Source organism: Macaca thibetana, chromosome 11, assembly GCF_024542745.1.
Source record: "Macaca thibetana thibetana isolate TM-01 chromosome 11, ASM2454274v1, whole genome shotgun sequence".
In the NCBI taxonomy this organism is placed as follows: Eukaryota; Metazoa; Chordata; class Mammalia; order Primates; family Cercopithecidae; genus Macaca; species Macaca thibetana.
This window is the reverse complement of record NC_065588.1, coordinates 60,397,237-60,412,286: the sequence shown is the minus strand read 5'-3', so window position 1 is coordinate 60,412,286 and position 15,050 is coordinate 60,397,237. Positions and strand designations below refer to the sequence as shown.

At 40.2% G+C, this 15,050-nt stretch overlaps 2 protein-coding genes and 1 long non-coding RNA gene across 5 annotated transcripts in view; 2 read left to right on the top strand and 1 right to left on the bottom strand.

Annotated features, from left to right (window-relative positions):
• PPM1H (protein phosphatase, Mg2+/Mn2+ dependent 1H) overlaps positions 1–15,050 on the top strand; it is a 1,465,797-nt gene that overhangs the window by 94,165 nt on the left and 1,356,582 nt on the right. The gene's annotated exons all lie outside the window — the stretch shown is intronic.
• Positions 735–13,447, bottom strand: LOC126930883 (uncharacterized). 2 transcript variants are annotated; one of them, XR_007717698.1, is made up of 3 exons: positions 13,198–13,447; positions 8,991–9,102; positions 735–2,630 (listed from the first exon to the last, which is right to left on the bottom strand). It is a non-coding gene; the product is annotated as an uncharacterized LOC126930883 (long non-coding RNA). The 2 variants fall into 2 exon arrangements; XR_007717699.1 differs by lacking the exon at positions 735–2,630 and adding an exon at positions 3,913–4,042.
• KICS2 (KICSTOR subunit 2) overlaps positions 13,440–15,050 on the top strand; it is a 30,337-nt gene continuing 28,726 nt past the window's right edge. Inside the window, exon 1 of one of the 2 annotated variants that reach the window (XM_050748424.1) lies at positions 13,440–13,738. In XM_050748424.1, coding sequence (XP_050604381.1) covers positions 13,504–13,738 — 235 coding nt within the window. In that variant the 5' untranslated portion in view covers positions 13,440–13,503. The remainder of the gene's footprint in view (positions 13,739–15,050) is intronic. The other variant, XM_050748423.1, reaches the window with a different exon arrangement.

Sequence of the window (15,050 nt, the reverse complement as noted above, 5' to 3'; positions counted from 1 at the left end):
TTTAAAATAACCCTTTAAAAATATAAAAACCATTCTCAAACCCTGCAAGCCAGATTTAGCCCATGAGCTATAGTTTGCTGACCCTTGATAGAGTGTTGATGAGATGTCGAAAGAGCATGACGAAATGTCAAGGAATTAAAATACTGTAGGAAGATAATTCATATATATATATATATATATATTTTTTTTTTTTTTTTTTTGAGACAGAGTCTCACTCAGTTGCCCAGGCTGGAGTGCAGTGGTGCAATTTTGGCTCACTGCAACCTCCGCCTCCCGGGTTCATGCCATTCTCCTGCCTCAGCCTCCCAAGTAGCTGGGACTACAGGTGCCCGCCACCACGCCTGGCTAATTTTTTTGTATTTTTAGTAGAGACAGGGTTTCACTGTGTTAGCTAGGATGGTCTCGATCTCCTGACCTCGTGATCCGCCCATCTTGGCCTCCCAAAGTGCTGGGACTACAGGCGTGAGCCACTGCTCCTGGCCGATAACTCATATTTTTAAAAACAAGGTATGTTTAATGAGGCCAGGTGCAGTGGCTCACTCCTGTAATCCCAGCACTTTGGGAGGCCAAGGTGGGCAGATAACTTGAGGTTAGGAGTTCAAGACCATCCTGGCCAATATGGTGAAACCCTGTCACTACTTTAAAAAATACAAAAATTAGCCGGGCGTGGTGGCATGCACCTGTAGTCCCAGCTACTTGGGAGTCTGAGGCAGGAGAATCACTTGAACCTGGGAGGTGGAGGTAGCACTGAGCTGAGATCACACCACTGCACTCCAGCCTGGGTGACAGAGCAAGACCTTGTCTCAAAAAAAAAAAAAGAGAGAAAAATGTTTAAGATATGTTTAATGATGTTACCATACTAAGACACACAATGAATCCTGGGGTGGGATCAACAGTTGATGAGAGGAGGCAACAGAATTCAGGTAAATAAACTGTTCCTTGCCTACTGAACTTTGGTGCCCAGTTCATTAAAGAAATAATTTTATTATGGTGAAACAAAAAAACACTACAGTTCAGTAATGTCATGCATACTTACATTGTTGTGCAGCAGATCTCCAGAACCTTTTCGCTGTGTAAAACTGAAACTCTACATCCATTAAACAACTCCCCATTTTCCCCTTCTAGCCAGTCCCTGGTAACCATCATTCAACTCTGTTTCTATTAATTTGACTACTCTAGTTACTGCATAAAAGTGACATAATATTTGTCTTTTTGTGACTGGCTTATTTCACTTAGCATAATATCCTCAAGGTTCACACATGCGGTAAATAACAGGATTTCCTTCCTTTTAAGGCTGAATGTATGTAACATTTTTCTTCATTCATTCATTCCTTGATGGACATTTGGGCTGCTTCCACCTCTTGGCTATTGTGAATAATGCTGTTATGAACATGGGTGTAGGAACCTCTCTTCAAGATCTTGCTTTCAATTCTTTTTGATAATTACCCAGAAGTAGAATTGCTGGTAGTTCTATTTTTAATTTTTTGAGGAACCTCCATATTGTTTTCTACAATGGCTGCACCATTTTACATTCCTACCAACAATGCATGAAGGTTCCAATTTCTCCACATTCATGTCAACACCTGTTTTTTTTTTTTAATTATCTGACTAGCCTAATAGGCATGAGGCAGTACCTAATTGTAGTTTTGATTCGCATTTCCCTAATGATTAGTAATCTTGAGTATCTATGTTCTTATATGTTTGTTGGCCATTTGTGTATCTTTCTTACATAAAAGTCTATTCAAGTCCTCTGCTCATTTTAAAATTAGTGCTCTTTTTGTTGAGCTGCAAGAGTTCCTTTTATATTCTAGATATTGCGCTCTTATCAGATACAGAATCTGCAAATATTTTCTCCCCTTCTGTAGGTTGCTTTTCACTCTGTTGATTGTGCTAGTCCAGTTTTAATCTTTGCCCATGAATGAAAGTCTAGTCTGGAGCAAACTGCTGGCAGTCTGGTCAGGTCTGGAGTCGTCTTCTATCCTAAAGACATTAGTGGTAATGAGTCAAAACATCTGTCTTGGATACTTCAGATCTCGATATTCTGATCCTCTACAACATCCAAAAGCATTCCCATACCTTTGCTTTGAGCCAGAACCAGCCAACTTAAGGTTTGTGGGGCTGTAGAATTAGAAGCAGCCTCAAGACTGGGTAAGTGGGAGATACGGAGGTGGACTCATCGGATTCAGATTTGTGTTATTAAGTGTCTGTCACCAGAATGCTGAAATCAAACAATTTCAATACCTACTTTTCAATTCACTATTGTTCCTTTTTACTCAAATGGCAGTCAGTTCAGTTTCTTTGATGCTTCATGTTTATGCTGAGGAAATAAAACATCCCAATCCTGGAGGCCTGAATGATTCCCAGGAAGTACATGGAGAGTTAATCCAAGGCTTGGTCTAGAACGCAACTCAGTTCACACAAAACTTGCTCCAAAAAAACCTTGCTGATTCTGTACAAGTGGATATGAACACTATGGAATGGTGCATTTGCTAAATCATCCTATTTGAAGAGATAAGTTTCTGACTTACAAAAGGTCTATTTCCTCTTCCAACCACTACTGCCTTTTTGAAGTACACAATCGGAGAAGCTGAATAGGTTGGCTTGTCAATATTGATGAAATTTTTAAAAACCTAAAAAAATTTATGGAAAATGACTGATTGCCTCACTGTCAAAATTCTTATTCCTATTGAGATTTAGCACGTTTGATAAAATTATGTATCCATGATTGCTTATGGAAACAGAAAATTTTAGAAAGCCTTATGTGCATTATTTTTCTGGTTCCCACAAGAAAAATAAAATGGGAGAGAAGGTTAGGGACAGAGCTGCACAAGGTCAAGCAGAAAATAATGCTGAAAATGTAGGGTCCTAATTCCCTGACTTTTATGTTAAGTTGTTAATTCAAGTATTTACATGCAACGATGTTTATCACTGCATACTTCAAATTACGAATGTAAGGAATAGTGACATTTAAGCTGCCAAACACAGTAGATTAAAAAAATACTTAGTTTACTCATCATATCAAGAAATCCAGAGATAGGCGATTGAAAGCATTGGTTTAAATGTTCAGTGATTTTGTCAAAGCCAAGTATCTAATTTCTTTTCTGTCATGGATGAAAAATGGGTACGATAGCTCTGAACATCTCATTCCTTACCAAGCAGAAACAGGTAAAAGAAATGATACCAGCTTTGGCTGTCTCATTTTATCCAGAAGGAAAATGTTTCCTGGAACTTCCCCCTCAACTCTCACAAAACTTGAGCTTATTTCTCAATGGCTGGAACTTGTAAGTGAGGCTACAAAACTAAATATTCCTAGATATTATAGAGGTAGGTTAGTGAGAAGGGATTTGGGAATGGGTGTTTCTCTGCTAAGTTTTAGGGTTGGCCACAGGAAAACCAGGGAATACCAAATATCCAATAATACAAGAGTGACTGAGTGTCACGTGCCATATGAATCCCAGGTGGCTGTTAAAAATTGTGTTGTGAGCCAGGTGCAGTAGCTCACACCTGTAATCCCAGCACTTTGGGAGCCTGAGGAGGGCATGTCACATGAGGCCAGGAGTTTGAGACCAGCCTGGGCAACATGGTGAAACCCCATCTCTACTAAAAATACAAAAAATAGCCGGGCATGGTGGTGCATACCTGTAATCCCAGCTACTCACATACTCATGTGGCCAAGGCACGAGAATTACTTGAACCTGGGGGGCAGAGGTTGTGGTGAGCTGAGATCATGCCACTGTACTCCAGCCTGGGCGACAGAGCAAGATCTCATCTAGAAAAAAAAAAAATACTGTTGCAGATAGTTACATGCTAAATTATCTATAAAGTATATTAACTAAACATTTAATATAAAATAAGAAAATTTCAAATTTTTTAGAGCAAATAAATATATATTTAAAAATTTTAAATGGACGGATGCAAAAAGAAAAAAAATGGAACTTATATTCCAAAAATGTTGACTTCAGTTGAGTTTTTCAGGAAACAGACTCTGAAGCAGAGGTTTGTATGCAGGTGATTTACAGGTGAGAACTCTCAGGAACAGCACCTGTTAAGGGAAGCAGGGACAGGATTGGGCAGAGGGGGAAGGTGAATTGCAGGGCAGTTGCCACAGAGACTTTAACTTGTCTCACAGGACACTCTAAAGCTGGGATGTCCCAGATTGTGCCAATTGACTTGATGCCTTTGTACCTCCACAACTGACCAACCACTGGATTTGGGCTGACCCAAGGAGGGGAATGTTGGGTGAGGCAGTTTCCATCACTGAAGACAATTTTAGAGAGGAATTAAATTATGAGCCAGCAACAGCCAACATTCCTGGTAGCTGTATCTTGGGATCTGGGCAGCATACCACAGTATCCACTAGAAATGTCAACAGTGATTATCATAGTTTGGGGATTAATATGCTTTATTTTTCTATATGCCTTATTTTATTTATAAGCTTTATTTTTCCAAATTTCTCTATATATGCTTTATATTTTCCAAATTTTTCACAATGAATACAGCATTGTACTAAGGATTAAATGAGTCAATTCATGTAAAGCACTTAGCACAACTCCTATAATTTACACAATACTCAATATATTTATAAATGATTATTTTGTATTTAGAAAGAAATTTGTATATATAGGTACACACACATTTCTTTCTAAATTCAAAATAACCATAGGTAAATTTATTGAGTACTTGATGCATATACATATATAATTTAAAAAGAAAACATAAATATATACATTGTCAAAAAGAATGAAAGTGTGAAAAAGGATTTAAAATAACACATGGATCTTGCTGTTCATTTTGGTTTATTTTGGTTTATCTGATCTGTGAAAGTCTTTCTTATAACATTGTTTCTTTTTAGCATTGTCCAATAGAAAGTTTTGTGATGATGAAAATTTCTATATCTGCGCTGTCCAATATGGCAGTCACTAGCCACAGGAGGCTACTGAACATTTGAAATGTGACTAGCACAACTAAGGAAGTACATTTTTAAAATTTTATTTCATTTTAAATTCATTTAAAATGTAAATAGCCGCATGTTGCTAGTGGCTACCATATCTGACAGTATGGCTTTAGACCAACACTGGGCAATGGTTATTTAGAGAACAGATTTAAAATATTATTTCTCTCCTGAAGCTTGGATTAGTTTCTTACTTCATTGCTCTGTATAATTCCCTAACCTTGATTTTAAAATCTCATTATAATTAGACACGTAGAAAAACAAAATGGGAGGAGCTAATTAAGTATAAATAAGAGTGTGTTTATGTGTGAGTGTTGTCATATGAAAGGAAAAGTAATTTAATTGAAAGTAAGATGTTGGCCAGGCATGGTGGCTCATGCCTGTAATCCCAGCACTTTGGGAGTCTGAGCGTGTGGATCACTTGAGGTCAGGAGTTCGTAACCAGCCTGGCCAACAATGTGAAACCCCGTCTCTACTAAAAATACAAAAATTAGCTGGGTGTGGTAGCACATGCCTATAATCCCAGCTACTTGGGAGGCTGAAGCAGGAGAATCGCTTGAACCCAGAAGACAGAGGTTGCAGTGAGCCGAGATCTCGCCACTGCACTCCAGCCTGGGTGGCAGAGTGAAACTCCGTCTCGAAAAAAAAAAAGAAAGTTAGATATTAAAGAGCTATATAATGTAATAATGTATTGCTAATTGGGTGGTGCTTTAGCAAATGATCTGAAAAAAAAAATGAAAAAGTTTGTTCTGTGTTAAATATTTGATTCCTCTTGGTAAGCCAAAGACTTTCCCTGAAACAGCATCTTTCAACCACACTGTTGATAAGAAAGATAACTGCAGCAACAATTTGACATTGCCTGAATAACAAGTGGAAATCTCTTACTACTCAGGTGGGAGGCCTGTGTGTGGACAATCACTAACAGCAGCCAGGTTTATGGAAGAAAGCTACACAAACCGTGGTTTGCATCTTAGCCTTATCAATTACTAGTTCTGTGTATTTGAACAAGTTACTTAAGTTTTTGGAGCCCCCATTTCTCCATAATCAAGTGTTTAAAAGTACCCCTACCTTGAAGACTTACAGGAAGATCAGTCATATATAAAGCACCTGGCCAGGCATGGTGGCTCATGCCTGTAATTCTAACACTTTGGGACACCAAGGCAGGAGGATTGCTTGAGCTCAGGAGTTCAAGACCAGCCTGGGCATCATAGTGAGACCTCATCTCAAAGACTAAAAAAATACTATACTAAAAGATGTATAAAATACTTGGCACATAGTAAGTGCTATATTAATGACAGTTTTATTGTTAGTATCACATACAGAAAGTTGATCAGGAAAAGGGAAGTAAGCCCAAATAATATCAACTTTAGGTAATAATTAATTGGCACAATGACAAACTGTAAAATCATTTTTGGAATATGTTACTTTGCATATATTGGCCACAAATGAAATTTCATCCAAGCCAGTACAGTGGCTCATGCCTGTAATCCCAGAACTTTGGAAGGCTGAGGTGGGAGGACTGCTTGAGGTCAGGAGTTCAAGACAAGCCTGGGCAACATAGCAAGACCCCAGTTCTATAAAATAAATTTTTTTTTTTGAGACAGAGTCTCGCTCTGTCACCCAGGCTGGAGTGCAGTGGCACGATCTCGGCTCACTGCAAGCTCCCTCTTCCCGGGTTCACGCCATTCTCCTGCCTTAGCCTCCCAAGTAGCTGGGGCTACAGGCACCCGCCACCGCACCCGGCTAATTTTTTGTATTTTTAGTAGAGACGGGGTTTCACCATTCACAGGATGGTCTCGATCTCCTGACCTTGTGATCCACCCACCTCGGCCTCCCAGAGTGCTGGGATTACAGGCACGAGCCACTGTGCCCAGCCTACAAAATAATAAAATGAGCCAGGCACGATGACATGTGCCTGTAGTCCTAGCTACAGAGGAGGCTGAAGCAGGATCAGGGGCGCTTGAGCCCAGGAGTGATACTGCAGTGAGCTATGATTACAGCACTGCACTCCAGCCTGGGTGACAAAGCGAGACCTTGTCTCCAAAAATATTTTAAATGTAGTCCATTGTTGATTGAATACATGAAAGAATGAATGCCTTGCTTCGTTCTTAAAGCCCTTTTGTCCCCAAAATGGGTTGTTATAACTAAAATGGTTTTTTCACTGGCATTGTCACTAGGGTTATTTTCAAAGACCTGTAAAGAGCAATACCAAATCAACGGTCTTGAGCAGAGTTGTTTTTCTAGACTTAAGAGAGACTTTGCCTGAAATTAAGAAACAGCTTCTTGAGTAATAAAATATTAAAATATTACTGAAGGAGCAGTTAAGGCTTCCATCCTTAGATATTTTTAGGAAGACAAATAATTCTCTATGCTGAAAATAACATCATCTGTGGAAGCCAGCCTCTAGGATAACCTACAGTGATGCTTGCTTCCTCACATTCAGGCCCTTCACTACTCTCCTGCTCAAATTCAATTGAGGGTGGCTCTGAATATGGCAGAGGTGATGTGTGAATTCTGAGGCTACGTGATAAAAGGCATTGCAGCTCCTGCTTTGGTCTCTTAACCACTTGCTCCAGGATATGCCAGTTACCATGCTGTGAGGACACTCAAGCAGTCCTATGGAGAGCCCCATGTAGCCAGTAGCTCAGGCCAAGCTGCCAAGAATGTGAGAGAGCCACTGTGGAAGGGGATTCTCCAGCTCTAGTCAAGACTTTAGATGACTACAGCCCTTGCCAACATCTGACTGAAACTCTGTAAGAGACTGACATAGAACTGCCCAACTGATCCACTTTTGAATTCCCAACTCACAGAAATTGTGAGAGATAATAAATGATGTTTATTGTTTTAAGCCACTATGTTTTGGGGTTATTCATTATGCAGCAATAGATATATATTATCAATAACAAACAATAAGCTAGGTGTGGTGGCTCATGATTGTAATCCCAGCACTTTGGAAGGCCAAGGCAGGAGGATCACTTGTGTCCAGGAGTTTGAGACCAGCCTGGGCAACACAGCAAGACCCTGTCTCTAAAAAAATAAAAATAAATAAATAGTTATTGCTGCTATACAAAATATCCTGCTCATGGGCTGAACCATTCAAAGTAACTTCTCGCTTTATAACTTTAATGTTTTAACAGCTTGACATGTCATTAACACTATGTATTTTCTTATATCACTCTTATGAGACAAGAAGAATCAGTCAATTAAGTATTTAGTGAACATCTGTTAAGTTCAAGGTAGTACTCTAATTTCTAGAAACATATAACTTACCAAGACTGAATCACAAAGACACAGAAAATCTGAACAGATCAATTATGAGTGAGGAGATTGATCCAGTAACCAAAAACTTCCCAATAGAGAAAAACCCAGCAATATTCTGGCTTTTCAGATCACATAAAATTTTCACCTTTTACTCAAGATTCCTGTGGAGAGGAAAGACTCTGAGCTTTTAGCTAATGTTTTGAGGTCTTCCTTTGGCAGGGCTAGTAAAAAACAAAAAAGAAAAGAAAGGGAAAAAAGAAAAGCCCAGACCAGGTAGCTTCATGGGTGAATTCTACCAAGCATTTAAAACTGAAGAGGAAGGAACACTTCCAAACTCATTTTATGAGGCCAGCATTACCCTCACATCAAAGCCAGATAAAGATACAGGGATAGGCCAATATCCCTGACTTCTGGCTCTACAGGCAAAAATCCTCAACAAAATATTAGCAAACAAAATTCAATGCCACATTAAAAGTATCACATACTAAGATCAAGTAGGATTTATTCCTGAGATGAAAGATAGTTCAAAATATGCAAATCAACCAGAGTGATATTTCACATTAACTAAACAAAGTATGAAAATCATATGATCAATTCAGTAGATGCAAGAAAAAGCATTTAATAATATTCAACATCTTTCATGATAAAAACTCTCAACAAATTAAAGAAGGAATATACCAGAGTAATTAGGCAACAAAAAGAAATAAAAGTCATCCAAATCAGAAAAGAAATTAAACTATCTCTGCATATGGCATAATCTGATATATAGAAAACCCACCTGGGCACAGTGGCTCACGCCCGTAATTCTAGCACTTTGGGAAGTCGAGGCAGGAGGATCGCTTGAGCTTAGGAGTTTGAGATCAGCCTAGGCAACATAGCAGCACTTGTCTCTGCAAAAAATAAAAAAAAATTAGCCGAGTGTGATGGTGTGGGCCTGTAGTCCCAGCTACTTCAGAGGCTGAGGTGGGAGGATCGCCCGAGCCCAGGAGGTCAAAGCTGCAGTAAGCTGTGATGATGCCACTGCACTCTAGCCTGGATGACAGAGCGAGACCCTGTCTAAAAAAGAAAGAAAGAGAGAGAGAGAGAGAGGGAGAAATACATAAATAAATTAGAACTAATAAACCAATTCAGTAAAGTTGCAGGATACAAAATCAACAAATGAAAATTGGTTGCATTTCCATACACTAATAATAAACTACCTAAAAAAGAAATTAAGAAAACATCTCATTTATAATAGCATCAAAAACAATACAATAATTATTAATAAATTTAACCAAGGAGGTGAAAAATCTGTACGCTAAAAACTGTAAGACACTGATGAAAGAAAATGAAGACACAAATAAAGATATGTTCACAGATTGAAGTATTAGTATTGTTAAAACGTCTACACTCCCCAAAGCAATCTAGATTCAATGTGATCCCTATCAAACTTCCAATGGCATTTTTCATAGAAATAAACAATCCCAAAATTCATACGGAACCACAAAAGTCCTCACATAATCAATGCAATCTTGAGAAACAACAACAAAGCTAGAGATATCACACTCCCTGTTTTCAAATTATATTACACAGCTATACTAATCAAAACAGTATAGTACTGGCATGAAAACAGACACAGAGACCACTGGAAAAGAATACAGAGCTTAAAAATAAACCCACACATATACGGTCAACTAATCTTTGATCTGGGCATCCAGAATATACAATAGATAAAGGATGGTCTCTTCAATAAATAGTGCTGGAAAAACTAGGTATCTAAGTTATCTACCTGCAAAAGGGTAAAATTATACCCTTACTTTACACCCTCCACAAAAATTAAATTGAAATGGGTTAAAGACTTAAATAACAGACCTGAAATTATAAAACTCCTACAAAAAAAAAATAGGGGGAAAGCTACTTGACATCGGTCTTGGCAATGATTTTTCAGACACACACCCAAAGTACAGGCAACAGAAGCAAAAATAAACAAGTTGGACTACATCAAACTAAAAAGCATAGCAAAGGAAACACTCAACAAAATGAAAGGGTAACCTATGCAATGGGAGAAAATATATATCTGGTAAGGAGTTAATATCCAAAATATGTAAGGAACTCATACAACTCAACAGCAGGAAAACAAAGCCCAATTAAGAATTGGGCAAAGGATGCGGATAGACAGTTTTCCAAAGCAGACATAAAAATAGCCAACAGATACATTAAAACAAACTCAACATAACTAATCATCATGGAAATGCAAGTCAAAACCATACGATATCACCTCACATGTGTTAGAATGGCTATTATCAAAAAATGGCCAGGTGGGGTGGTTCATGCCTGTAATTCCAGCACTTTGGGAGGCTGAGGTGGGAGGACTGCTTGAGACCAAAAGTTTGAGACCAGCCTGAGCAACACAGCAAGACTATCTCTATTAAAAAAGAAGAAAAAAAAAAAAAAAGACAAGCAATAACAAGTGTTGCTGAGGGTGTAGAGAAACAGGAACCCTTGTATACTGCTGGTGGGAATATAAATTGATACAGCAATTATGGAAAAATAGTATGGAGGTTCCTCAAAAAATTAAAAATAGAACTATCATATGATCCAGCAACTCCACTTCTGCATTTATATCCAAAGGATTACTCACAATAGTCAAGATACAGAAACAATGTGTCTGTCAACAAATGAAGAGATAAACAAAACGTAGTAAATACAGACAATGGAATACTTACCCATAAAAAGGAAGGAAATACTGACATTTGTGACAACATGGATAAACCTGGAGGATGTTACATTAAGTGAAATAAGCCAGACACAGAAAGACTAATACTGTATGACCGCACTTATATGGGGAATCTAAAAAAGTTGAACTCATAGAAGCAGAGAGTAGAATCGTGATTGCCAGAGTCTGTGGGTTGGGGAAAATGGGGAGATGTTTATTGCACATTTATCAGCAATTAAAATGTTTCTTTTGGGAGCTAACCTATGAGAATGCAAGGGCATAAGCATGATATAATGGACTTCGGGGACTTGCAGGGAAGGTTGGCAGTGGGGTGAGAGATAATAGACTACACATTGGGTATAGTGTACACTGCTCAGGTGACAGGTGCACTAAAACTCTCAGAAATCGGCACTAAATAACTTATTCCTATAAACAGAAGCCACCTGTACCCCCAAAACTATTGAAATAAAATTAAACACTTTCTTTTGCTAGTTTGGTACATAAAAATAGAATATAGTTTATTTTGCATTTCTTTGATTACTAGTGAGGTTGAGCATTAAAAAAGACTTATTTGAATTTTATATTTCTTTTGGGACTTATATATTCATGTCCTTGTATTCTTATTGGTAAGAGATCTTGATATGTTAAGTACATTAAACCTTTGTCTGACATATATTATAGATATCTTTTCCCCAGGATGGCACTTTTTAAAAATTATTATACTTTAAGTTTCGGGATACATGGGATAGGTTTGTTACATAGGTATACACGTGCCATGGTGGTTTGCTGCACCCATCAACCCGTCATCTACATTAGGTATTTTACACAGTCAAATCAATCTCATTCTTCTGAAGTTCTTCCTATTATTTTATATTTAGAAGGTTCTTCTCTATCTTTAGATCAATTAGTCACTTGTATTTTTTCTGGTTTCTGGTTTTGTGTTTTACACTTTTTTTTTTTTCTTCAGGAAACAAGGTGACAGTCTATTTTTCCCATGGTTAAGCATGTTTCCTTCACTATTAATTGAATAGGTTTCTTCCCCCACTAATTTATAATGTCACCTTCATTACCTAAGGAATTCTCATATTACATGGGTATGTTTATGAGTTTTATAATCTCTTTTATTGTCTATTGGTTTTGGTGATAGTACCACACTTTTTTTTTATTATCTCTATTTATTCATCAAGAATCATCACACTCTCCTCCAGGAAGCCTCCTTAATTATTCCAAAACGGTATGATTGCTCCCTTCACTCTCTTTCACCTTTGTCATGTTTAAAAATCTGCCTTGGCCGGGCGCGGTGGCTCATGCCTGCAATCCCAGCACTTTGGGAGGCCGAGGCGGGCGGATCACCTGAGGTCGGGAGTTCCTGACCAACCTGACCAACATGGAGAAACCCCGTCTCCATGTCTGTAATCCCAGCTACTCTGGAGGCTGGCCTTAGGCAGGAGAATTGCTTGAATCCGGGAGGCGGAGGTTGCAGTGAGCTGAGATGGCACCACTGCACTCCAGCCTAGGCAACAAGAGCAAAACTCTGTCTCAAAAAAAAAAAAAAAAAAAAAAAAAAAAAAAAAAAGGCTTCCTTGAAGCTGGGCGTGGTGGCTCACGCCTGTAATCCCAGCACTTTGGGAGTCTGAGGCAGGCAGATCATTTGAAGTCAGCAGTTCAAGACCAGCGTGGCCAACTTGGTGAAACCCCGTCTCTATTAAAAATACGAAAATTAGCCGGGTGTGGTGGCGCTGGCCTGTAATCCCAGCTACTAGGGAGGCTGAGGCAGGAAAATCGTTTGAACCCGGGAGGTGGAGGCTGCAGTGAGCCGAGATCTCACCACTGCACTCCAGCCTGGGCGACAGAGCGAGCCTCCGTCTCAAAAAAAAGAAAAAAAAAAAAAGGTAACTTTTTAAGCAAGGTGAATGTAGTTTGGGCCAGGGGCTCTGCTTGTTAGCTGCTGGGCTAACACAGACCCGGGAGAACTAGAACGGGACACAGGTGAGAGTTAACCGACGGTGTGTGATGTGACGAAAACTAGGCAATGGTGACGAGATTAACCTTCACCCTTCAGTCTTCCAACCTCAGCAAATCACTTCCCTGAGTTGGTGTAGAAACTGTCAGGGCTGACTAGGGGCCCTGCTGTGAGTGTGAGCACAACTCCAGGCACTTCCCCATCTCCCAGCCGGCCCAGCTAGGCGCCTGGCGAGCCCAGGCCAGATGTTCCGGCCAGAGTTGACGTCACGTTTGCATGACATCACCAGCGCTGACGAACCTCACAGGGAGGGGCCTGTCAGCTCACCTCAGAGCGCAGGCAACTCCTTAGAGCAGGGAAGTGGTCGCCTCCCGTTCTACCCTGAGGGTCCGAATAGTCAGGGCCGTAGGAGCCGAAGCGCCGAAGGAGCTCAGGAACCGCTACCTTCCTCTTTCCTTGGTACTTATCCGCGTCTTCCCTAAGGCCCAGGAGCGGTCCCAGCGGCGGCGCGCTCACGAGCCCGCCAGTGGAGGCGGTCACGCGCACGCACGCTTGTGCGCAAGCCCGTTCCTTCAGAACCCGGAAGTGCGAGGCCGAGGAGAGCCACGTGGGTCGAGCTGGGGCGCAGCTCGCATGGGGGAGTCTATCCCGCTGGCCGCCCCGGTACCGGTGGAACAGGCGGTGCTGGAGACATTCTTCTCTCACCTGGGTATCTTCTCTTACGACAAGGCTAAGGACAATGTGGAGAAGGAACGAGAGGCCAACAAGAGCGCGGGGGGCAGCTGGCTGTCGCTGCTGGCGGCCTTGGCGCACCTGGCCGCGGCCGAGAAGGTCTATCACAGCCTCACCTACCTGGGGCAGAAACTAGGTACCTCCGCCCCGCCCCCCGAGCCCCTTGAGGAGGAAGGAAAGGGGGTATATTCCCCAGTCGGCAGTGGCTTGGGTTTCCCGTCTCTGTGTCACTTCTAATCGCAGGCTCGACTCGGCATTCCCAGGTCTCCTCCCACCGTTCCTTTCCTTCCTTGGGCTTCCAAAAGCCCCGCCCACCGGCCTGCGCTGCTGATAGATTGGCGAACTGGGTAGATGCTCTTTGCAGGGCTGTGACCCAAACCGAAGGGTTTGCCCCTTTGCCTCGTGCATGGATTGATGCCATAAATGAGAAGTTAATCAAACTATGTCTTCATTGTTTTAATTAGTGACGCTGCAGCCAGAAGAGCAAAACTTTGCAAAACAACCTAGTTTTATTACGGAACACTATTGTGTGGCCTCTTAAGGTTAAGGCCCGAGAGTCACATTTGGAGTCCTACCCCATCTTCATAGTCCCTCAATACATATTTAATGACTAAATTAACAAATGAATACTGGGCAGGAAAGGCAAGAAATATGCCTAACACTAGTAAGAGGAGACTTAAGGGGAAAATGGTAAACACTCTTAGCACCTCATGTACATCTTGCCTCTGAAAATAAGATTCAAGAGCTGATTCAACTCATTTTTATTAGTAGAAGCAATAAGTATAAGTAGATGAGCAGGAAGTAATAGATGTAAAAGGCATGGATTATGCATACAAAATAATATTACTGCTTAATTATGACAAATAAATATATTTGAATCCTAGGGATTTTAGAGTCAGTACTTGACCTATTTTAGACTCTTCAGTTTTCAGAAGCATGAGGGCTGATGTGAGTGAAGGACACATATATAAAATACAGAGAATAGAAATGTAAAATTGGGGTAGATTTCATTTTGATCCACCACCCCCGTTCCCTGACCAGCCCTTACTTTCCTTTTATTGCCTGAAGGTGACCATGTACTTCTTACTGAGCTTTCAGTAAACACTCAAGGGACAGGTCTTCCTGAGATTGTAATTGCTGTAGCAAGTATGTTGATTTATACATACTTACTTAGTATGCTAATTTATTAGCAAAAACTGGTCAGATAGTTTCACCTTATTTTTTTCTCCCTTTTTTACAATGGCATTTCTCACAAATTTGCAGTTGCTGCTATGGTGTTATTATTCCCCTTTCTATAGAATAGCAAATTATATATGCAGTTGTGTTGGGTAGATGATAGAGTCCAAACCAAAATATCTGCCCTTGAACTGTCAGATTGAGTTTGCGTTTATATAACTTATTAAAAATGTGTATGAAAATTATAATTTATATCTACATATATATGTTTT